A 25,113-nucleotide genomic window follows, 5' to 3' on the forward strand; every position below is an offset into this window, starting at 1 on the left:
CAGAAATGAAAATTTAGTTTATATCTCTATGAAACAAGAATAATTCTCCATCAGCCTTGTAATTAGGAAAGTGACTGAGTACAAGCAAATTATTTTAAAGTTGTCATGCGATATCCTTCTATGTAGACAAGCAATGATGCTGGTACCAATGGTTTGGTTTGTATGTATATACTTAATTAGATTTCCGAGACATTGTATATTTCAATAAGGAAATCTGTATGTGTCAAGGTATGTATGTGACATATCATCCCATAAAGTTTAATTCTGAGTAAAAAAAATAAGTACAGATTTACAGAGAGGGATATGTCAAGATATTACAGAAAATATGTTAATTGTACTGAAGTACACGCGGGGGCAGTATCTCGTGTCATGACATAGATAGACAGCTTGTAATCTAAAGTTAATTTTCCGATTTTCTCTTTGAATAATTTTATCTGCAGGTTGTTAGTGTCTATCTCTATATTTCTTCAATATAAAGTTTACAAGAATATGATTTAGAAGAAGGAAGTAAGAGTTATATACCTTGGTGCAAATAAATCATTAGTGGCAGGTTTTAAAGAGGTTTGGTAAAATTAAATGATATAAAGTGAGCCCACCCCCACTCAGTTCTGATATTATTTTTTTCCAAAAATATTTAAACTGTCACCAGAGGCAATCAGTCGTAAGATATATTCCAAAAATTTGATTTCATGATTTATAAAAAAAAAACTTTATTTGCTAGAAAGAAGTAGTACTAATCAAGGTCTTAGAGCCGTTATCACCAGTATTCACACATACGTGTGTTGTAAAAAGAGGATGTATTTAAAGTTTTACCCTTTTTTTTAGAAATCAAAGCATTTAACAGGTGGTTTAATTAAGCAGACAATAAGTCTACACTCGATCCATCGATGAAATGTTCAAACTTTTTTTTTACCTACAGGAGGGTTATTCTGAGTAGACGCAAAAACACACCTGGAAATTTAGGGCCCCCACTGAGATTTGTTAAACCCTCTTAAGAAAATGGCTTAAAAATAACGTCCTCTATAGCTTTGACTGCAGCTGTAGAGGTACTTTAAGTCTGAAGTCTTGAAAGTGATGGCAAAAGAAATTAGGGATATTAAAACTGGAAATTCGATAAATGTTGACATGTACTGGGCTGATCTAATGTGAGATATAAACTTCTCAGGTTTCAAGGTTTCTAAACCCTTTGTGATATGTTTTGACCTAATATTCTAAAAATATGATTGCCACATGGGTATGTCAACAAACGTATACTAGACGTGTACAACTCAGGTTACTGGGTCCTTAACTGCACTACATTTGCGTGTCAATAGAAATATCAATATTATTCTTGTTTGATCTTTTAGATTTCTTTCTAAATCTATATCAGTTTAATATCTTTTGCTGTGAATGCCCCAAGATATTTTAGATTATTCTTTTAATATGATCGGTTTTCAATTTCTTTAACAACAAAGTTCCTTTGAAGCAGACATAATATCATGACATAATCATCAGGAAAGGGTGCCACTAGACATAATGAAAAATAACAACAAAGTTCGAACATTTTCTTATAAATTATATTTACTTGCTACACAAAGGAACAAAGGCACTTTCTGATTGCACAATTAGAAACGATTAAGTGACAATCAAATACAAGTATAAAGAGAGAACTGCGCAATAGATATAAAAGTGTGTATAGGTCTATTGCGCGACGGTCTGCGCTGACACTACTTTGTCAATGTGCCAAAGCATTACCTAAATGATTGAATCTTTACCACAGAGCTATAAGTATGAATTTTGACATCGCCAGAGGCAAAAGAGAAATGAACTAAGCATCGGATGTACTCGACAGCAATCTAGATATCGTTCCAGTGGTACCGTGAATCCATACCTATGTCAAAGGTAGTAAAAATAACAATCTTGGCATTGTTCGAAGTCGGGGAGGGTTTTCATCACAACCTTTTAATAGCCTTTGATTACCGATTGTTGAACCCATCTCTTACTGAGCTACTCCCCCCTTGGTTAGCTGCAATTTTATCGTGATGATTTGTAATCCAGTCATCGCTTGAAAGAGTAGATGAGTCCTAGCATGCAAAATAATAAGTCCAAACTTTCTTTGTTGCTTCTTCGTGACATTCTGGCGGCAGAAATATGAGTTCGTCCCACTTCTCTTTTTTTCTTCTCCCCAGTCAAACGGTGAGGGCATTGTTTGAGATGTCACTTTACAACAAGGTGCATGTTGCCAAGATTTTATTTCAAATGCCAAAAGTTAGGTCAAAGTAAAATATATCATGTTTACTTAACACATAATTTTCCAGCTGCGTTTTATGACCAAAAAGATACAATTTACATTTCTTAAATAAGACATATATAAATGATGATGAATAGATTAAATAGATTTTTATTTTCTAAATCTTGTAAGTGAAAGAAAAACATGAGTGCATATTTGATATTTTGCTTCTTTGCAATGTCATATGAATTTTAAAAAATGATAATTCAACTACTCTTAGTATTTTCTAATGTTTAAAAAATACATTTTAGTTTTACTCATCAAGACAGTGAAATCAAGTTCACAAAGCACCAGACCAAAAAAAGTATCTGAATTATTAAATAAATTACCCCTATTGCTTAAAACTTTTTCAGCATTTAAAGACATAAACGGGGACTGTAGTTTGTGCAGAATATAGTATGCAACTTGCAAATTATACTAATTTTTGGAATTGGTTAATTAAAAAATAAGAATAAATCAATATGCTGAAGAGAAAAATATTCAAAAATAAAACAAAATATTATTGATATTAAACTTCGTTACCTCTAGAGATAAAAATAGAAGATTGAAGAAGAAAAAACAATGAGCGAACAACCATTTGATCAATAATTAAAATCAAAAAATCAAATATGTTGCACGGTAAATTACTATTTATTAATAAACAATTAAGCGTTCATTAAGTTTTCGATATATATAAATACAAAGCATATGCAAAATTTCAAATTTATTTAAGAAGAAAGGTTTTCGACTGTCAAAATAAATTATCTTTAAAAAAATGAATGTTCTTGGGGATGAAGAAATATATAAAATAGATTAAATAGGCTGATATTACAGTATGACAAATGAGTTTAGTATGTATGAGCTTGAGACCTTGTTATACTTTGCGACAATGAATTATGAATAATTAATATCATCCCGCAGTGTTGAGGTAAAAAAAGGTATGTTTACAAAATTAGTGCACTTTTTTGTCACAGATCAGACTGATTAATGACCGAGAAAAGGAAACAAAGATTTCCTGTTTTTTCATGACACGTAAGAAATGTTTGACACGATTTGAATAGGTTCCAAAAAATCCGAAATAATCTAGAGTCTGATAGTATGCGTAAGTTTTGACATCTCTACTAATAATGAAAAGATAACAAAGATGAAGTGAAGAAATGCCTTTATTAATATCTTTTCACCGAGAATATCCTCTTTTCATTGAAGAAATATACACTGTATGTGGTAAAGTACATCAACAAAGATTTGTTTTATTCCAAATGCAACTGAAGTATAGTATTTGATAATATTAAGGTTATTATTCTATATAATCTTACCTTTGTTAGAGATTTTAAAACTCCACTAAGTAACATTGAAAATGCAATACACATCTGAAAAACAGATTTTCTTTCATTAAGCATTGAAAGAGAAATGAGTTATATGAAAAATGTACTTGATTATGCATATCTTTTGAAACACATATACAAATATATATTTTTCGACTCTAAAAAAAGTTTTTGTGCATAACTTAAGAATTTTCTTATAAAATTAAGGACAAACTCTAGTTTTTAAACCATTAGTCATGGTGAACTAATAAAAAAAATACGGGAAAAGGTTACGGGGGGCTTAAATGCCCCTTAAGTGAAACTTTGCTGACTAGAGGTGTTTGTACAACCAAAGAATTAAAATTACTAAATCATTTAAACAACTTAAAGCTCATATAAGTTAACATAACGTGTACGTGAATATGTGCTTCCTTTAATCAAACAAAGAAAAAGATGGTAAATTTGCAAAAATTTATAAAATAAAAGAAAGATGAATGGACAGGAAAAGATATAATATTTGAAACATGCACTCAAGGCATGTTTTGTTATATATACTTGATTATATATGGAATAAACAAAATAATATAAACAGTTGCATGCGCTTAATTAGTAGTAGTTAATATCATTTACCGACCATCCATTATCAACTCAGTAAAATGCTTAAGTTATAACAAAATACTCATAACTTGATGTGTAAGAAAAAGATTTAAAGTAACCTGCTAGTTTTAAAATTCAAAAGCAGTTATAGGGTACTTGAAAAAGACAAAATAAAAAAATTATCTGAGTTACGTAAGACCACTGACTTAAGCTAATACCCAACACCGATTAGTGCTTGATTTAGAAGTAATATTGGAACAAACATTTGATAAACATTGTATGATACATTGGTGTGTGTCCAATGACTAAGGAACCGAATTTGTTCCTTCATGCAAACACTGTTACCCAATGCCATTTATAAACGGATTTCGCTCTTTAAAGACTTGATTCAGCTAACCATAAGAACTTTGTGTTCAATTCTAAATTAAAATCCCGCTTCCTGAAATCCTTCCTTGATTCCTGATTCGTTTTTGATCGCAGGAAAATGAAAATCTTTTTTTTTTTGTTAGATGTTTTGAATAGCTATCCAAAATTATTAAAAAAGAATAAAAAGAATTAGTATATATAAAATAAAATACTAGTATGCACTAATTTTCAATTACTTTGAAAAAAATTTTGTTAAATAGGATTGCATTTTACATAAGTCAGATAGGACAATGTGTCTATATAAAAAAAGCGGTTTGACGAAAATTCATTAAATATATTTCCCCTAATATTAACTGACAGTCGGGCGTGTTTCTTTGCATGAGGTGAAGATGTTTGTTCTTCATCCAAAACGTTTCATCGTCCAACTTCATTATCAAAATTGAATTTATTACTAGCATTCTCTATGAAAATATATAGATCAAATTTAGTTTCTGCATGTTCTAAATCTTAATTAAAAAAGTTATGAAAAACTATGTTTCTAGCTTTAAAACTGCTGACAAAGCAGGTAAAATATTTTTTTCTAAATTTAAATAAACATACTCAGTAGCTACTGCTTTTTGTTCGATTGTTCTTCGAAGAAAAAATATCATTCAAGAAATTTTCCAAGAATTCCATTTCTGTCCAATGCTTTTAAATTATCGATATTCACAAAGTTTAATTTATATACAATAATGACTTTATCATGTTTATGCTTTTAAAAGTTCACAAAGTTTAATTTATATACAATAATGACTTTATGAATGTTCCTTCAACGACAGAAAAAAACAAAAGTATTCGGTGTAATACTTTAATCACAAAATACCAAATTTGTATCTTTTTAAATTGCAATTTAGTATGTCGACATGTGCTTAATCATCATTACCGATTTAAAAAGTATATTCTGGAACAGATGATGCAAAAAACTTTTATCAACAATGTTAAAATTCGAACTTAAGTCATGTTTATATAAGTAAAATGAATAAGTTTAACAACATAGATTTTTTAATTTTCATTCATAGCTTCACAATATGTGATTTGAAATGACTAAAAAATGTAAATATTAAAAAGAATTGTTGCAGAAAAGTTTTGAACATCGTAGAAAGTCATAATTTCTTCATATTTATGAAATTTATAATTGTAATCCTTACTATAAAATAGGTCAGAAATATAACAATCGAGGCATCCAATTTTTTTCTTTGTATCATCTATCCTAAATGCATCTAATAATAATAACTAAGTACATGTTCTTAGACTGAATTTTCGGTATTTCCAAGTATAATATCTTTCGCTTTAATTTTACAGTCAAAATGTAGGATACGCTAAACTATTTTCCATCTTGTTTTTTTTTAAGTACTTGTATGGGCATTTTATAGTGTCATGCCTATATTTGAACATGTTTTACCTTATATGGTAGAGGGCGTCATATCCATATTTGTACATTATGGTTGAGATAAAACAGTAGAGCGTGGAATCGTTAATATACGGAAATTTTAAGGAAAACATATCTGGTGAATTTCCTTTTGAAAAAATATTTGAAAACGTAAATTCTCTTCCCTTAGAATTTGTTAACAATGAAGATCACACTAGCAAGTTCTACTATACTTACCTTGAAAAAGAATACATGTAAAATTGAAATGGAAAGTTTTTATTAACCAATCTTATTTTTGATTTACAGAATACTAGTAAGTGCATTTAACTTTCTAGATAAAACTACTTTTATTTAACCAATATTTGTATAAAATTTTCTTTAACTTAAATTGATTTTTTACTATGCTCTATACATGTAAAATAATTTTTTTTAAAGATTTGGAGTTGGCATATATATATGGTCATAATAAACATGCCCTTAAATGACCTTTTTTGTCCCGAGAAGATAACAAAATGTCAATGTCTGATTAATAGAGCAAAATTAATTCTTTTTGCCAGAAAATTTCTAATTGTTTCTATAGAAATTCTCTCTATGTGCCTACAAACTAAAACATAATTAAAGCGTATACAATAGAATGACCTGTTCGATTAGGTATCAAAAGCATTCTTAATGGAAAAAATTAATAAATATATTAAAGGTGTTTTGTTTTCTTTTTGATTCAGGATAGGAACAAGAAAAACTGATTTAAATAAGACAACAATACATAATGGTGATATAAATAATGTGTTTCTATTGAAGAAGATACATCAGTCTAGTTAAAATTAGGTTTTTAAAGAATTTGATTAAGAGATACAAGCTGAGATTCAATTAAGTAAATGACAAAGAACTGTGGAGAACGGGGGTATTGAACTCTCTAAATCATGTAAAAGTGTGTTTTTTCTGGCTCAATTGATTTTTATCCAATTACCAATAATATTTATATATTATAATTTTGATTTAAACGTTAAGTCGTAGATTAAGAATTGTAAATAACGAAATATAAACGCTGACAAAATAAAACATAAAATTTACAAACTAAACAAATACCAAAGAGATACTAAACAAGAACTTTTAAAAAATACATATATAAAAAGTAAAAACAATTTAAAATATTGATGTTTTAAATCAATTTTGAAGTTTTTTTTTTCAGTTAGATGATATAAAAGAAAATATCGTAACATTGGCTTTCAGCCTCAAATAGTTTGTAAGAAACTAAAATATGTACATACAATTTCCTAATCAACTAAAAAAAATCATCTTAGCAAAACAACTATTGAACAAATTTTTATGCTATATATGCAACTGTATGGTTTAATAATTTTTTCCAATGCTTGTTGGTACTTATATCATGTTGTAAATTTTGAATATAAAGGTAAGGAATACAAAATTTACAATATGACGGTCGGACTAAAGCTAGTTCCGACTATTTAACTTCATTACTAGGAGAAAAAGTAGGTATTGGCTTAGTCCGAGTGACAATATTTTCGTTTACTAATTATTGAATTATCGAAATTCAAAAAATGACTACACGGCTTTTATCATTATATGAATTTCTAATTTAATAATCAGTTAACGACAATATGTCATATTGTAAATTTCGAACTTAACTCCTCCCATTAAATAAAAAATTTCCATTTACGTTTCAAATCTACATTTGCAAATATTGAATACTTTATATATCTGATAACATGTTTAACTGTGACAATATAAATGTGTAATTTACATGTAGGGAGAGGGCGTTATAAGTTTTCAGAACTTGTGCCCAATCCCTTTGTAATTAAATTACAATAAATATGTTCAAATCAAATCAAAAAATTAACAATATAATATCATGTTGTAAATTTTGCACACACATCGTACTAGTAAATTCAATTTTTTTTAAAATGATACTTGGTAATTTCTTATTTATTAATTAACAAACATAATATTACGTATCTTTAATTAGTGTGCAAAAAATTTATAAAGTATTTTGTTAAACAAACATTAAACCACGGTTCCTTTTTGGATGAAAAGAAATTTTGGTTTAAAGTTAGTTTTGTTATTTTTTTATCAGTTTGAAAGCAAAGACGCGTGCATATAATCAAACCCACTGTGTCACACACACATCATCTATGTGTGTGATAGTGTTACATGAAAATTGTGGCTGTGATGAAACACACTTAAATGATACAAATCTTCGCATACAGAAACTTGTCCTAAAATCTATTGTCCATCATTTAAAGCTTGAAAATCACCATAAAGATCATTTTAATATGCATAGGAGAATAAACGCACATGTCATGCGATCAAAAGGCGGGAAATTTTCTATTGCGTCATTTGTATCTTAGCAAGGTCAACGGCTTTGGCGGGACAATTTTCTCGAATAGTTGCCTTTGCGGGATAAGACAAGTTTTACCACAGAAAATAAGGTAACACCTTTATTCTATCTTCAGATATTTAAGCACTCTTAAATAATGATTAAACTTGTGCAAGAGTATAATGATTAAAAGCAATAATACATATATTTGCATGCTTTAATTGATTTGCAAAAAAAAAAAAAAAAAAAAAATTGTCTTGTGTAACAATCTAAAAAGCAGAAGTAAATGTATTTACAGCTCATTAGACGGAGAGAAAAAAGATTCTCACAAAAATATTTCAAGCTTCATATGTTTGCTATCATATTTTATAAAATTTAACAGATAAAACGATAACGTTTTGAACAATTAATGAAATAAACATTGAAAATGAAAAAGTTCAAGTTCATGCCACAAAGCACTGCCTAAAAAAACGGGTGATTCAATTAACAATTCATTATTCTAATTGGTGCATATGATAGATGTACATCGACTGATCTTTATTTAAGAGAGGAAAACCCAAAACGGATATAAATCTTGCGAGGACTGATAAATCTGCTATTTTTAATTATCTGGCTCCTTTTAAATCCTGTGTCATTTGTGTCCTTTTTTTCAGTACGTGTGAATTATTTTGTTTGTAAACATTGAAATATATTTTTATGTCAATGATATATGAAAATCTAATCGAACAAAAACAACTAAGAAATAATTAAATCACGTTTAAAAAAAAAAAAATAAACGATTTGTTACATAATAAATAACCCATTACTACGGCAATGTTTCATGTCTTTTAGAATAAGAAATCTTCCTTGCGTTCAAAGTTGTATTTCTTTCTCGAATGCATAAAAAATAATGCATTAACTTTTGTAACAATTCTATTTTGGTTGATGTAATATTTATCATTTCAATGCATTTTATATTCCCCCAAGTGCTGTAATACAATTGCAAACAATTATGCAACTTCCTTATTTTGTTTTTAAATCAGAACGACGTGATCATTTTATATTTTTATTGTTTTCCAAAGACACTTTCCCGTATTAATTCGCCGAGAGCTCTGAGTCATGAGATTATGTGTACACGTTCAATATTCTTCACTAGGTTAGTAATCGAGACCAACAAACTCCCTGAACTTCATGCTTGAGTAAACAATTGTTGATGAGTTGTAAATATATGTCATTACAAACTAGCAACATCTAAACTGCAGGTGCGTGGCAGGATAAGAATAGAAACCGCACAAAGAGACTGAGCTCGGCCGTCAATTGAAATATACACAATGATTCATGCATTTACTTCCGTCTGTATCCATGGCGAATTAATAATAATAATACCCCTGGATGTCAGACATCACTATAATACCATTATCATGAAAATAAACGAGGACTTTACAGGTGTCTGAGTAGAAATTGAAAGATATACAAACAAAGTATTTATCTGTGTATACGCTCGTATCTTTCTGGTAAAACCGACCAAGCAACAAGAGAGAAGCAGCTTTATTTATAGATAATTGACCCCAACGTGGAAAGAGAAATAAGTTTACACGTTTAATGCGCATGCAAATGAATATGCTAATAAACCAAAGTTTGATAAACGTCAGACTGTTTTGTTCTTCACGCTTGATTTCAATCGAGAGTAGACAGACTTGACGAAGATGTAAAATGCCCCCCGGAGAGTCGTCCCCTATAGTCGTCGCGAGCTCTACCTGGTCTAATATAAGACAGTAACACCTTTCGTGTTAGTGGACCATAAGAGAGTGTCCTAAATCAAGAGAACCTGGCCTAAATATAACGATGTTTATATATTATGAAAGACCTGGAAATCCCCATAAGGTTGATCTATTTTTGTTGCTGGTGCAATGTTTTGGCCTTGAATATTAGAGTGTATATTGTCTCCAAGGTTCCATATCTTAAATGATAGCAATTGAAATGTGATCGTATTTCATGAACTTTTTTTTTTGAAAGGTTGTAGGATATTTTTAAAAGAGGGGTTTATTTTCGCAACTTAATCATCCAATCGCGAGGAAGTTAATCCCGCCCCTCTATCGTGTCATCAGATCGTTCGCAAGCCAGTACTTGAAAAAATACGTTACACAGCTGATGTGTAGTAAAAGTCGCGAGTAGTTGCGCACTCAAATCATTGTTTACATCAGAGTGCACGAGCCAGTGGGGCGAGGCCAAAAGACTACCGAAGCGCCCAAAAAGTACTTCCATGACAAGGTAAAGTTTAATTATCCCACTTCGTTTAAAGACCTCTTTCAAAAGATCCTCTCTTGTGTATATTAAATATATATATGCACGTGGTCTGTATCTGTGTCGAGTGTCAAAGGCTTATCTGCACGAAATAAAAAACTGCGCAATTTATTACATGGCGCGTAATGCAAATCAGAAAGTGGCGATAAAATTAAATATTAGAGCAGGTACTTCCCAAAACATTGTCACGTGTTCCTCTTCTAATATGATGCAGGTATTGTCTTTTTTGTGTCATTCGGAAGTTATGAGTTGACTGACACACTAACCCATCTAAATGGGACAAAATAAAAATTAATTTGAATGTCGGATCTTTAATTATTTCCTAACTTTGATGGTATGTATCTGTATTCCTATATAAATTATCTTTGTTCTCAAACTTTATATACTATTACCTATATATAATTTTTTTTTCTTGTGTTTATTTTGAACACGTGTTCAATTGAAGTGCGTTTGCATGATGATAATGTTTTTGTGATGCGGAGAGCTGCTAGAATTTATCAGATGCCTGCAAGATACTTGTTGTTTTTAGATGAAGTTCATTTACAAGAAGAGCAGAATTTTACACAACAAAAAGGTATTAAGCTGTGCACCAAATTTATGTGGCTTCAAATGTTCCCATTACTCGGGCTTCTTTTTTTAACAATCATGCAACGTTTAGGAATCAGTGTCCGAACAAATATTTTTATTATTACGATATCAAAAGTACGAACCATTGTGCAAAATTTGAAAATTAAAATTGTTGAATTTTTAAAAAAAAAATTTAATAACTGTGTGGAAGACATAAAAGTATAAACTATCGATGTATTAGAAAGCACTAGACAATCTAGAAATTTTCATCAGGAAAAAATTTCTTTAACATTTAAATAACAGTTGGGTGATAAATAATTCGTTAATAAGAAAGCCTAAAACAATTATATCTCAATATGGAAATTTATATTTGAAGATTCATAACATTTTAATAAATCATTTATTTTAGAAAAATTATATATAAATTATATACTGCGACATGAAAAAAAAATAAAATTTAATTTAAAAATATTATTTATATGAAAAGGAAAAGAAGGGAATTTTTAAACTTCGATATCCCAGAAACTAATCTCTTTAAAAAAAAATTGTAGGTTTGCCTTAAAAAATTGACTTTGAGAATTCTGAAGTTCTCTTAATATATTATTTAGCTGGAGAAGGTGTACATATGATGTAACTATAGTGTTATGTCTGAGAAACGATCTTGTTTTGAATAATTTATGCATATAATTACTCTAATTCTATAGTAAAATAAAAGAAAACCACAAATAAAAAAAAATAGCTGTTGAAAATTTTTACCTGTAAAACCACGGTTTACTTATCTATCTTATCTTTACAAATAATGGTTTCTGTTTCGGAGTTGTAGCGTATAATTGTAGTAATAGTAAAAACAAGAGTAGAAAAATAACGAGTGCACCGTAGTGCAATGACCTCTTTAAATCTAATTTCTCGCCCGCAGTCCCTTTCTATTAAATCTCCTTGCATTAAAAGTGCAGGATTACTTGGTCATTTAACTTTGCGGAACATTAGTCGTATACTTTGAGCATCACTGACTCGTGTTATTAAAAAGGATTTTTAAAAGTTGGAAAAAATAAAGAAAAAGTGACAAAAAGGTGCGCTAAATTAAGAGATGACAAATACACATGATGTCTATTAGCACATTTGACAGGCACCTTACAATGTTACGCAGAGCCGTTGATTGGCGCTGACCTAAAGGGCAGATATTGTTGGGGTTCATCCACGAACTTGTGCAATACCTGTATCTGTCATTAACATGGAAGAAGGATGGCATCGCCGCGCTGTGTGCCCGTGTGAATTTTGACAGCTTTATATGGTTCTTACGTCAAGGTTATCCTTGAATTTATATAGTTTTAGCCCGCCAAAACTTCACTTCAATATCACCCATGTTTCTGTTTCGAACGGTTGCGGTGTTACAGGTAAAATCATTACCTGAAGCTGTTTCTATTTTTTGTGAGCGAAAAATAGACATTTTGTTAAGTCTTAGACACGACTGATCGAGTTTAGGGAGAGAGATGTGGATAGATTAATTTTTACTTTGTCATTTGTCCCCACGCGCGCTGCCGTGTCGCCTTCCGTGTTTCGCCTTATCATGACCATCAGACAACATGTCAATTTCTGGATTCGCTCGTCTGCCTATCAATAGTGCAAATTATTATTTTGTCTCTTTAAATCTATTACGATAAGTTTTACACTGTAGGAAGACACGGCCCAGTTTTTTGTTGGCTGCACTTTGCTTTGTAAGGTGCGTGACTTTATTCTTACTACATAGATACAACTTAGTGATATGGGTCGCAAAGGCTTTTGTAAAAGCCTCAACTTGGTTTTGTTGGCGAGACTTATGTATCACCCAATACACCAGCTGACTCATTTGCGGTCAAGAGAGATTGCTTATTAAATATGGTAATAAGATAATGCTTCTAGATCAATGGACTAAACAAGCAGGAGATCTTTGAACAAATTAACAATAATAAAGTCTAAATGGGTTTTCATTCATTGTGCGGCTTACAATCAAACCTTTTGAAAGTTTATGAAAAGGCTTAGAGCGTATTATGATTGGATTACAATTAGTAGACTTTGTCTAATTTACAACTTAAAACAGGAATAAAATAAACTTACCAAAGAAGAATAAAATCACATTATAACAAAAGTCCTTTTTATCCTGATCCTAGTTTTTGGAAGATGTTCTAAACGTCAACTTTGGAGTTGTTTTTTTTTTCTCTTTGTAAGTTGGTCGACGTCCAGATCCTACAGTAGTATGAGTCATCCATTGGTCCAGTGTACCAAGGTGGCTCTAGAATGCTGTAAAGTACTACAAGAAAATAGAAAAGAGATGATCATCAAAGGATTTCAACACGTGCAAAAGATATAATTATTTTTTCTAAAGTTTTGCAATATGGGAGGGAAATGTCAATTTATTATTTGCTTTTAATGTGTGTTATTATGCAGATGTTCACTGAAAATTGAGACAACTTGGACTTAAAGGAGAAAATTAAAATATATGTCATTATTGCACCTTAAAGAAGACTTACAAAATTGCGGTTTATGTTAGAGCTAGGGATGGTTTTAAATTGATCAATCAGCAAAATCCGAAAGCGATCTTACAACACCACGCCAGATCAACAAGTACCTCTTGGGTGGCCAAAAACCCAAGGGTAATTAATGGTCATCTCCATGGTCAATCGTTTTCTTTTGAAACAAATCTGATTAAAAGATCGTGCTAATGTCATAATCTTGGCCTGCACTGTTTACTGATCTCGGTGTTAACTGCGACTAGTCCGCATAAAGTTTAAGGCGATTCGCCTGGCTTTTGCAGTCTACCCTAGAGCAGCCGCCTGCGCACTATGTTTCATGAACAGCCCACGCCGATGTGGGGTTTCTACCCACACAATTTTTATACCCCTGCAAATTATTACCCAGTAGACATTAGTAGAAATGGATTCCTCGGAGAAAACTTCAATCATTTTCATGCATTTTCAGGAAATTTACCGATGATGGACCCCAGATCCTCGCATCGCGAAAGACTGGCGTCTTCTGGAAGCGTCCTCAGCGATGACAGCGAAATTTTGGACGGGATGGATGATGCCTTCGAGGAAGTTAGCGATCCACGTTTGCGAAAAGCTGCATCCCAAGCTGGAAGAGAGAGAAATATAATGCCGCTTATTAAAGAAGAGCTTCGACTTTCAATCCTCTCCCGACGAAACAAAGAAGGGAAAGGGGATGTTATAATCGAAGAAAAGAAACCTCAAATAAAGAGGGCAAGTGAAGTTTTTTTTTTTTATTTTTAGAGTTAATAAGATTTCCAAAATATTGGTATAAAACAAGAGTTACAAATGCCAAAATTTATTCTAATTTTGGTTCATTTCTTGTAGCCTCTAACAGAACCTGAAAAAGAAAGAAAGCTCCGACGCCAAGAGCAAAACCGACGAGCTGCAAGAAAATGCAGAAAGAAGAAGAAAGACAGCGAAGTCAATGTTATGCAGGTATTTTTGTGATTAAATTTTTGTTTTAAACTAAGGAAATTATTTTGTCAAATTAAACAATTCAAAAAATAAAAAATATATATTGACTGAATTAAAATTTATTTCCCTAGGCCTATCATTCCGAAAAAGAAAGACATGATAGTCTCACCGAGGTGGTGGAAGAATTAAAAAAAGAAAAACAAAAATTGGAAGAAGCTCTGCAGAGTCATCTCCCACACTGCACCAGACATCAGAGTACTTTTGTACCCATTCCGGAAAACACACGTTTGCTCCCATTTGGCGCATGTCTCTCACCGCCTTTCGATACCGGTATGTCATCTACTCCTGAACCTGATACCCCAAACCCAACGACTCCACACACGCCCGGTGGTCAAGTTTTCACTTTCTCTCCCGTTCCATTTTGTACCACTATGCAACAAGAAGAAAATATATACACAACCGCCGACGAAGAAGTGTGCTGTGCACACTCTGAAACGACATGGAAAACCAGTGAAATGTCTGAATATCCCGGCACCAATTACGACACGAATCTCGATGGCTGCTTTGGGAGTGAATTTGAAAACATTGATATTACACCTTTTACCAGCATCGAAAATTCTATCGACTTCTCTCAGTATCATCAAACGCCGCTGAATGAGCAATTCATCTCTCAATCGGAGTTCACTCAAAGCCAACAACAAACCGGGATATCACTTCCGGTGAGTACTCCGGACAACACTGGCATCCCTTCCGGTGACAATATACCAACATTCAGTGGACTAGAGTTTGTTTTGGACCTGATTACCAGTGATAACCAGTACAACATTCAAGGAAATACAAATGAAACTGTCGGAGAGTTTTCCCAGCATGGTGAAAACATTTCCTGCCCAAATTTGCATGATATATGAAAAACAATGTTAGTATGCATCTCACGCACAAAATACTTGAGAAGGTTGATTTCCCATAATTCATAGAAAGATGTGTTCAAAGAACGAGTGGATATTTTTTTTTGCGCCAGTATGTTGTCTCAAGTCAGGAAACTTTATCGTATGCACAATATTCATTACATGTTTTATTTTGGGGGACTAATAAAAGACAATTCCCCCCTTTATTTCTGTCGAAGTATACTTTTTACATATTGGCCTTTCGTGGCGCTAACATAGTGCTAGAATAGTATATACTAACAGTTGTGTAATTCATGAAAAAGGTTTGTATTACAGACATGACATATTCTCTGGTCAGAAGTTTTCACAGAAGATCTCGAATGTTTGTAAATAGTTTTTTTTTTCCTTTTTTGATTTTTTAAATTTTATTATACATGACACTGTAATATACATGTATATATTTTCTTGATTTTTCTATGTGCCAATGAACGGGTAAATATTGGTGCAAGATATCATAATATATGTTCAAGTGTGAAATGAAATTTCATATTATTCATAAATCTCGTATATTATCAATAAATATAAAACTAAAATTAAATTTTTGTTTTGTTTTTATGATGAGCAAAGTTATCGAGGAGAAAAAAAGACATTACCTTCGAGAAATGTTGTTGTATACTTGAAGGGCAATAACTTGAGTTTGTCCACAAACTTCCAAGGAAAATAAATTAGTTATCGAAATCTGAAATAAAAAATAAAGGATGAAAAATACAAGTCTATGAAAATCACAAATATAATTAGTAATAAATATGTATAATGGATAGGCCACGAGTTTTGATAATTTACCTTCTCTTCTCCCGAGTGCTGAAAGCAACGATTTCTCATTGTGTGTGAATAAATGATCAAATTCCAACAGCACAGACCAAGAATTAATCCGTGTAGACTACAGAGGTATTCTTGCTGCAAATAAGTTGCTTACGAACACTTGTTCTCTGATAAATTTCCTATTTCAAAATATTGCATTACTACGGTAGCAAAATCTTGGTACTTCTATACAGACAAAAAACAGAGTCCAGACTTAGGCAACAAAGAGTTGATCATTAGAAATCCAGTTTATAAAGTAATAATAAACGTTCTTGTGGGCATTTGTGTGGATAGCCATATGTTTTAGGCCTAAAAGACCGTGCTACCTTCGCCCAATGTCACTGGAATGCCCCAAACCGCCATTTGGAGGTACATCAATATTTACATGTAGAAGCATCGTCACTCATCCAATATGGTAAATAAATTTCTGTGTCTTCCTCGATCTCATTTGATATCTTGAAATACCAGATGAAAGTAATGGTTTTCATATTGAATATTACAGGGAGCAACACAAATCAACATACTGTGAAAAAATGGTTGAAGGCTGCAAGCAGGACTTCTGAAAACAATACCGTATGGTGTTGCAGATGATTTACGATAAGCTGGTACTTACATGTATACGCAAATTTTGAAATTTAAAAAGTTTTTGAATATATACATTGTTGTTTTTTCATTTACTATATATGTATGTTAAAACTGAGATAACTATAGATATTTAATATCAAAATACCTACCTCCGAAACTGCCTTATCCACTTTCAATTATTATATTTGACTGTTTGTCAAATCTTGAGTTTTTCTAATAGTTTGATATGTTACCAAGAAAAGGTTTGTTCCTTAGAAACGGGTATTTTTTCTTCCAGTTTCCTTGGATACAGGTAGTAAAATAAGCGTGTGCCTGGCCAATAAAAAAGTCTGATTTCATCTCCTATATCTAAAGGGAAGTTTTATCGTTTTATATTTATGTTGAAGTTTCAACTTATATCTATTTTTGAAAGTGTTATAAAACGAAATAACTAACCAGAAACTTGTATTTATTATATAATATATATATGATTGGTGATTAATGATATAGTGTATAAATGTAGATGATAAATTTACGGTTTATCTTACTTAATATTAAATTTCGAAATATAATAATGATTTCCTGATACTTTCAGTGTACATGTATATAGGTAAAGAAAAATAAGATATTAATTATGTGCATTTTAATTTGCAGCTTATGTCATTCTGAGGATTAAAAAACATCAAAAATAGGTCATTTGTTGACCGAAGCTTACACTTTTTGCAATCGTAAGTTTTATAATCATGTGGCGAAGTATATATATGTCCAAGATGTTTTTTTCTCTCTAAATCTCTATTATACGATTGTTCCGCAAAAGAAAACTGAACGTTTGGAACAGATGCAAAATGACTTAAAAAAGGAATGCAAAAATAAAAGGCTTTGCAGAATTTTACTCAAGATTACTTTTTTTTTTTTTTACTTTTTTGAATGAGAACTACAAAATTCACAATGTGAAATTTTGTATTATTTTTCATTCTAGCATTTCAACAAAATTCTTAAACTTATTTCTTGCAGTTATAAAATACATACATGTACCTTTATTTCTTTGTTTCATATGGATACGCGGAGGCTTCAACTTTGTCTGTATAACTAGTTTGTCTGTCCTCAATACGTTGCTCGATCTTCGTAAGCCATCTGTCGCTCACTTCTACCTGACATAAGTGGAACTGAGTAAACACTAAAAAATGTGAAAATACATGTACTTGTAAATAAAAATCATTGCATCTCTTTGCTGAACCTCCTAAATTTTTTAACAGACATGTACAAATTGAATTATAAGCTTTTCAAACGAAATGTTTCTTGAGGGGGGATAAAGAATTTTACTCAGCTTCATAGAAAAAAAAATTGAGAACATTTTAATTCTTACTTTTTAAAAATAAGAACATTAACAATAACATGGTAACGTCAATAAAAAGAAGCACGGTTTAGCTTAAATATTTTATAATTATGGTTTATTTATCTATATTTGTTAAAAGTTATTTGTATTTGTAATAATACTTCATTTCTATATACATTTTAAAGTAATATATGAAGAGAAAAGGTGGACACAAGTTTTGATATATATACGTAAAATTACGATGTTAAATACTATAGTATCCAGCCTCGCCTTCCTATTTACTTTTCTCCTGCAAGGGTAAAACCAAATTTAATATAGTCTCTCTCTCAAAAAAAAATGAATGCTGCAATGACATATTGTGTTCATCTCATATGTTTGTATTATAGCATTGTGGAATTCAAATTAGAAAAAACCAATATACATGTAGTCAAATGATCAGAAAACATTTGGAGATATTTTGTCAAAATAAATAAAACTAACTGCATATAACCATTTCCATCTTTTATTTCTCTTTTTTTCTATTTCAAGATTTTTGTACATATATATGCATAAAGAAGACATAACTCCCTCCTAGAATTAGAATGAACACTGGATTACCTATTGTGCAACTCTGCAGAGTTCTATCCAAACTGATTTCCTTTAATCACAGCCACAAGTACAAAGGTATGTCATGATAATTGTATGCTGTAACAGTGGTTTAAATGTAAATATTATAAAGTTTAGTGAAAATATTAATTTTTTTTTTCTTAAATATAAAAAAAACCATCTTTAGTTTTTACCTAAAGATGCACATATATTCGGCTATGTTTAATATTAATATCATACATTCAGTAAAAACTGTGTACATATATACGTTATTAATGAAAGTTTACACACTGTAACAAACAAAACAAGATTGTGTCTATGAAACACATGTCCCCGAATGGCAGGTCAATTCAGCATTTTGAGATTCTCAAATGCAAGTCAATCTGCAATGTCAAAAGATCAAAATTTTGGGTACTCAAAAAGTATTGTTATAAGGAAACACTTATGAAATAAAAAAAAAACAAAACTAGCACCAACCGTTCAATAGTCATGGCAAAGTTTAATTTTGTCCAAAAGAAGGTCATTGACCTTGGTGTCTTTTGAAAGAACTTTAAGAGTTAGAGTAAGGTCAAAAGTTATGGCGAAGGTTAAAGTTTTCAACAGACAGTGACAAACAGAAAACAGAAGGGTCATGTAACTAGCAGAAAACTGGCCAATGTTTAAATAAGAAGGACCCTAAGGTCAAAAGATAAAAATTAATGGTGCCAAAAGGAAGGGTCATGTAACTAAGAAAACTAAGTTTAAAGCAATATATTTTTTTTCAAAAGTAGGTAAAAATCCTAGGTCAAAATTAGACCCAAGGGAAGATCTTGTAAAAGGTTTACACTTTTGATATAATGTCTAATCACCGACTGTTCAAGAAGTATATATATCAAGTTAGAAAGCCCTAGCACCAACTTTTCAAAGGTTATGGCCAAGATTAAAATTTGATGAAATTTCGCAAACGTGGGCCAACTCCAAGTTCAAGGTCATGAGGTCAAATATGTTGGAACCCAAAGAGAAGTCTTGTCACAAGGAATACACATGTGAAATGTGAAAACTTTGGCCCACCAATCAAAAGTTATGGGCAATGTTATGATTTTGCGGACGGGGTCAAAGGTTGTTTTGCGGAAAACTTCCTGAGATCGTAAATTAAAATGTAGATGTATATTGAAGATGACAATTGTATTGTCGAGGTCACCAATGAGATTTATTGATTTAGTTACAAAGGTTTTGCGTATATTGTTGAAAACTTCTCTCTTCCTTGAGTTACTCTTACGATTTAAAATTAAAATGTACATGTGTAAAATTATGTACATTGAAGATGGCAATTGAATTGTCGAGGTCACCAATGAGCTGTCTGTCTGTCTCTCTGTCTCTCTGTCTGTTTGTCTGCAAAAACTTTAACCTTGCCCATAACTTTTGATTTAGTGGAGCTATGATTTTCATATTTAATATGTGTATTCCTTGTGACAAGACTTTTCTTTGGATACCACAAAATTTGACCTTTTGACCTTGACCTTGGAGTTTGACCCACTTTTACATAAAAATTCCCAACTTTTACTTTGGCCATATCTTTTGAACAGTACATTTATACTTCACATATTTTTTTTTTTGTGGCAAGACCTTTCATTGTATACCAACAACCTTGACCTTGTGACCTGACCTTGAAAATTTCTGTACTTACGAAAAAAATTTAATCTTGACTATAACTTTTCAACGGTAATGGCTAGGACTTTCATACTTCATATATGTAATCCTTGTGAGAAGACCCTTCATTGGATACATAGAACTCTGACCCTTTGACCTTGACCTTGGTGTTTGACCTACTTTTAAAAAACAAACCTTGATCATATCTTTAAAAGGGAAGGAGCTAGTGCTTTCATACTTTATTTATTTAATCCTTGTGACAATATCTTTCATTTTATATCAAGACCTTTGACCCTTAGACCTTGACCTTTGAGTTTGACCTACTTTTAAAATTTTTAACCTTGGCCATAACTTTTGAACGGTTAGATCTAGGGCTTTCATACTACACATATTTATTCTTTGTAGCAAGACCGTTTATAAGATACAAATAACCTTGACCTTTTGACCTTGACCTTGGAGGTTTCCGGACTTATGAAAAAAACATTAACCTTGGCAATAACTTTTGAACGGTTAGAGCTAGGGCTTCCATACTATGCATATTTATTCTTTATGGCAAGACCTTTCATTGAATACCAATAAACTTGGTCTTTTGACCTTGAACTTAGAGATTTCCAAACTTATGAAAAAACATTAACCTGGGCAATAACTTTTTAACGGTAAGGGCTAGGGCTTTCATACTTCACATATGCATATCTTGTGACAACACCTTTCATTGAATACCAATAACCTTGACCTTCTGACCTTGATTTTGGAGTTTGACCTACTTTTAAAATCTTTTAACCTTGGCCATAACTTTTGAACGGTTAGGACAAGGGCTTCCATACTTCACATCATGTATTCTTTGCGGCAAGATCTTTTAATTGATACCAATAACCCTGACCTTCTGACCCTCATCTTGAAGAATTCTGTACTTATGAAAAAACTCTAACTTGGCCATAATTTGGGAACAGATGGTGATAGGGCTTTCATATTTCACAATTGTATTTCCAGTTAGGAGACCCTACTTTGGGTACCAATATATAAAATTTGCATTTCAGAAAAGTTTAATCTTCACTCTGTTGCCATACAGGGGCATCAGTGTTTCACAGACATCTTGTTTGAATTATTTCACATCAGTTTATATAGTGGTAACAATATTTTGAAATGTCACCACGTTACGAGCACAAAATGATATCAAATATAAAATGTTTCAATTTTGCGCGCTCCTCGATCCTTACGATGGACAAGAATTCTGTTTTTTGTGCAGAGGTTATTATTTTTGTAGAGAGAGAAAGAAATAGCAAACATACATGTACATACTGCATTTCTTGGACAGAATGAGATAGAGAGAGGCAAAATGATATACATTATATTATTCTCAGATATGCAACTTCCTCTCTTTGTCCAGACTATGCTTACAGCTTAGGGACACTCTCTGTGTGAAGGAGTCTAATTTTCAACAATATTAAATAAATATTGAATATTTTTTAAAGTGAAGTGGACATTTGGAAAGAGAGGTTGTATATGTCTGTGTGTGTGTGTGTGTGTGTAGGGGGGGGGGGGGTCTCATGGATCTAATTTCGTAAAACATTTCTAGAGGGGATGTTATTTTGAAAGTCTTTTTTAAACAAGAATCCTTCTCTTGGGAATTGGATGGACTATAATGTGAACAAAATTTAGAACATTTTTAATAAATATTCCCACCCTTTTGGTTCCTATAGATCTGTATGGTCCTTCACATGTGGATAGGTTCTTTTCGACATTGTGACCCCGATTTTCCCTACTTTACAGATTTTATTTTCTCTCCACGGATTCTAATAAGCATTATTTTGTTTCTTACCTATTAATATTTTTCTTTTCAATTTCTTTGTTCCTATCAGTCATATGATTTTTCAGTGCAAATCTATTTTTAGGACTTACTCAACGACATAAACATTAGGATAGGCATCTTTCAGTTGTATTTATGCAGCTTGATAAAGGACAGTAGATCTAGTTTGTTGCTCATACTGCCTTGATTCGGATGTAAAGTGTACCACTTGGAAATCAAGGCCATATAACGTCTTTTTTTCAACAGAAACGTTCGTCTATATCACGGAAATTTCGCCGAGTTGATTCGAATTTTATTTTGAAAATTGGACAGGAAGTACCTCATCGCGTACCCTTTTGTAACAAAAAATGCATTATACCTGCGTTTTTGCATTTCTAGCATTGTAGAGAATTCGGGAAAAGGAATATAAGATGGCGAAAACCATCCAGGGTGGAAATGAATGGACACAGGCTTCCTCAGTGACGGAACCACTGAACCTATCGAAACCCAAGTCCGACCAGCCGACCGACACGGTAAAGCAAACATTGAAATCACTGATCAAGTCACGGAGAATTGCAGAAGGAAAGGGCGATTTGCATGTTGATTTTACCGTGGAAAAGTCAAGATGCGAGGTAAGACAGAACGTGCAAAGTTGCAATTCTGCAAATTATGTATGCATTTGATGCATTCAAAAAATTGGCACTGCGCCAAGGAAAGGACGTCGCAAATAACTCGTGCATACTTGAGTAGATATCGAGACCATTTCATAAAATATATATCAGTTTTGATATCTTTGTTCTTATTTGTATGAAATGACATTTTTGAAGAATTTATTACCTTAATAATCACATGAATAAATCGAGCATCCATTTTGATGTGGGGGTGGTGCATATTCAATACAGGACAAAATCTATTTATAAATCTTATGCCACGTTAGAGTTTTTGTATATACATGTATATCTGTTTCTATAATCAGAATATGTTGTAATGTTACTGATTTATTTTTAATAAAGCTAACCCCAGAGGAGAAAACAAAGCAGAGGGAAAGGAAAGAACAAAATAGACGAGCAGCTATGAGGTGCAGGGAACGTAAAAAAGAAGAACTAAAATGTTTGCAAAAAGTATGCACATTTTTTTAAAAAGTACAATCAATATAACATTTTATAAAAGCTATTTTCAGATATAGTGCTGTGTGCATCCTAAGTTCTAACTTCTACACAACATATGTTAAAGTTGAAAAGTAGAGACAATGCAAACTTTCTTAAAAATGTATATCACATAGGTATACTTACCAATCATATTACAGGATGATATCATTTGAAAAAGAAAATTGATGATATATTTTGGAGATTTGAGATTTTTTTGGAATCTGTATAGAAACCATCATTTTATTGTATTTTCCTTTCCTTAAATTAATTCATTTTATCATATGCATTTAATAATATATAATATATTATATATATATATATTTTTTTTTTTACATTTTCAGGAAGAAAATTCATTGAGGCAGCGTCGTCAGATTTTAATGGCTAGAGTTGAAAACTTGCTTATTGAAAAGGAGAAACTTTTGCAGACTATTCGTTCAACGGGGCATGTCTCATCTTGTTCTTGTGCAAATTCAGAGGGGAGCTGCATTAACTGCTTGTCTATCAGTAACACAAGTGTGCATTCTGAATCCTCCAGCAGTTCAAAAGATGGCCCTGAAGCAATGATAATATCTCCAGACAGCTGTGACAGTGACACAGACAGTGGAAATGAAGACGATGATGATGACGACGATGATGAAGCTGGTCGTCTTTATATTGATACTAGTGCAAGGAATGACGATTCGGAGGTTCTTGATTTGAGTTTTTCAAAGGAGAAATATGTCCACATGGAATTCACCGACTCTGACAGCCAGCCCTGCAGTTCACAGGAAAGCGTTTCCAGTCAGAAATTTAGCCTGTACGAAGTGGTCAAGCCAGTAGCGATATATTCCAATAAACATAGTGAAGCATTGAATAAATTTTCGGTATCTAACGTCTTTGAAGTGAAAGAGGAGCCAACAGACATGGAAGATTCAGACTATATTATGAGTTCGCAGGAGAGTACCCATTCACTTTACAGCTCCCAAGACAGCATTGATGGAAGCTTTTTGAAGCACGGGGGTCGAACTTGTGATGTTTCTTGCGACTGACATTCAGATAAAATGTAAATAATGAGGGCTTTTTTTGCATTCAGATGTATGAATTTTGTACATTTAGGCCCGCAGAATGATGCTAAACTATTTCTAATCAAAGCTTGTGTTCGTCTCTGGGAAATGGTCCAATTTTTCTCAATTTTTAAAATCAGAAGATAATAACAATTTTAAAAAAAAATCCTTGACACAGTCACCTTATTATATATATTGTAAAAACAATAAACATTTTCCAAACTGATACAGTAGAAAATGATTTATTGATTCATATACATATTAAATTTTTAAAAAATTGCAAGTTTCTGTATGAAATGGAAAAAAATGTTAGGCATAATTGGTGTACACAGAATCTTAAGCAAGAAGCAGTAATTGAACACTGAATTCCGTGCTTTTAAAATTTACCACTGTGTAGGTACATGTAGGTGTAAATACCCATGCATTGCAGTCCTTTGAAGTAGTTAGTGGGAACAAATAATTAATACCCAGTTAAGTATGAAGAATTCTGGATGGTATACAGTAAATTCCTTAAGTATGAACACAGATACAACAAATTTAAGAATTGAAAGCAAAAAATGTTAACAAATCCTTTTAAAAGCTTTCGGATATAACCAGAGTTGTCCCTAAGAATGAAATAGAAGGGGACATTTGGAAATTGGAAGAGAATCTGGGATTTGTTTCCTAATTGGAAGTTTAGTAGGAATACAAAAATAACCAGGGGATTACATCATTTATAGGGAAGGAAGTTTT

At 31.9% G+C, this 25,113-nt stretch overlaps 2 protein-coding genes, 1 long non-coding RNA gene and 1 other non-coding gene across 7 annotated transcripts; 2 read left to right on the forward strand and 2 right to left on the reverse strand.

The window, feature by feature from the left end:
• Positions 1 to 769: 769 nt before the first annotated feature.
• LOC134278378 (uncharacterized) lies at positions 770 to 18,098 on the reverse strand. Of its 2 annotated transcripts, none has more exons than XR_009994426.1 (5): positions 17,890 to 18,098; positions 16,617 to 16,745; positions 16,083 to 16,137; positions 13,203 to 13,395; positions 770 to 3,618 (listed from the first exon to the last, which is right to left on the reverse strand). It is a non-coding gene; the product is annotated as an uncharacterized LOC134278378 (long non-coding RNA). The 2 variants fall into 2 exon arrangements; XR_009994425.1 differs by lacking the exon at positions 17,890 to 18,098 and adding an exon at positions 17,025 to 17,178.
• Positions 9,097 to 16,017, forward strand: LOC134278377 (uncharacterized). 3 transcript variants are annotated; one of them, XM_062760699.1, is made up of 4 exons: positions 9,097 to 10,508; positions 14,064 to 14,341; positions 14,456 to 14,566; positions 14,677 to 16,014. In XM_062760699.1, the coding sequence occupies exons 2-4, from the start codon at positions 14,075 to 14,077 to the stop codon at positions 15,451 to 15,453; spliced, it is 1,155 nt and encodes a 384-aa protein (XP_062616683.1). In that variant the 5' UTR covers positions 9,097 to 10,508; positions 14,064 to 14,074; the 3' UTR covers positions 15,454 to 16,014. The 3 variants fall into 3 exon arrangements, with proteins under 3 accessions (XP_062616683.1, XP_062616684.1, XP_062616682.1); XM_062760700.1 differs by lacking the exon at positions 9,097 to 10,508 and adding an exon at positions 10,532 to 10,875 and having other exon boundaries at positions 14,677 to 16,015; XM_062760698.1 differs by lacking the exon at positions 9,097 to 10,508 and adding an exon at positions 10,940 to 11,115 and having other exon boundaries at positions 14,677 to 16,017.
• On the reverse strand, positions 18,003 to 18,077 carry LOC134278382 (small nucleolar RNA snoR122). The gene has a single exon (XR_009994428.1). It is a non-coding gene; the product is annotated as a small nucleolar RNA snoR122 (small nucleolar RNA).
• A 4,208-nt stretch (positions 18,099 to 22,306) lies between the features above and the next one.
• LOC134278379 (uncharacterized) lies at positions 22,307 to 24,607 on the forward strand. Its single transcript, XM_062760701.1, has 3 exons — positions 22,307 to 22,822; positions 23,204 to 23,311; positions 23,680 to 24,607. Exons 1-3 carry the CDS (start codon positions 22,622 to 22,624, stop codon positions 24,364 to 24,366), a joined length of 996 nt encoding a protein of 331 aa, XP_062616685.1. The 5' UTR covers positions 22,307 to 22,621; the 3' UTR covers positions 24,367 to 24,607.
• Positions 24,608 to 25,113: the final 506 nt, after the last annotated feature.

The sequence above is a fragment of the Saccostrea cucullata genome, unplaced genomic scaffold (assembly GCF_032062105.1).
Source record: "Saccostrea cucullata isolate Sc308-1 unplaced genomic scaffold, CSIRO_AGI_Scuc_v1 ctg303, whole genome shotgun sequence".
NCBI classification, from domain to species: Eukaryota; Metazoa; Mollusca; class Bivalvia; order Ostreida; family Ostreidae; genus Saccostrea; species Saccostrea cuccullata.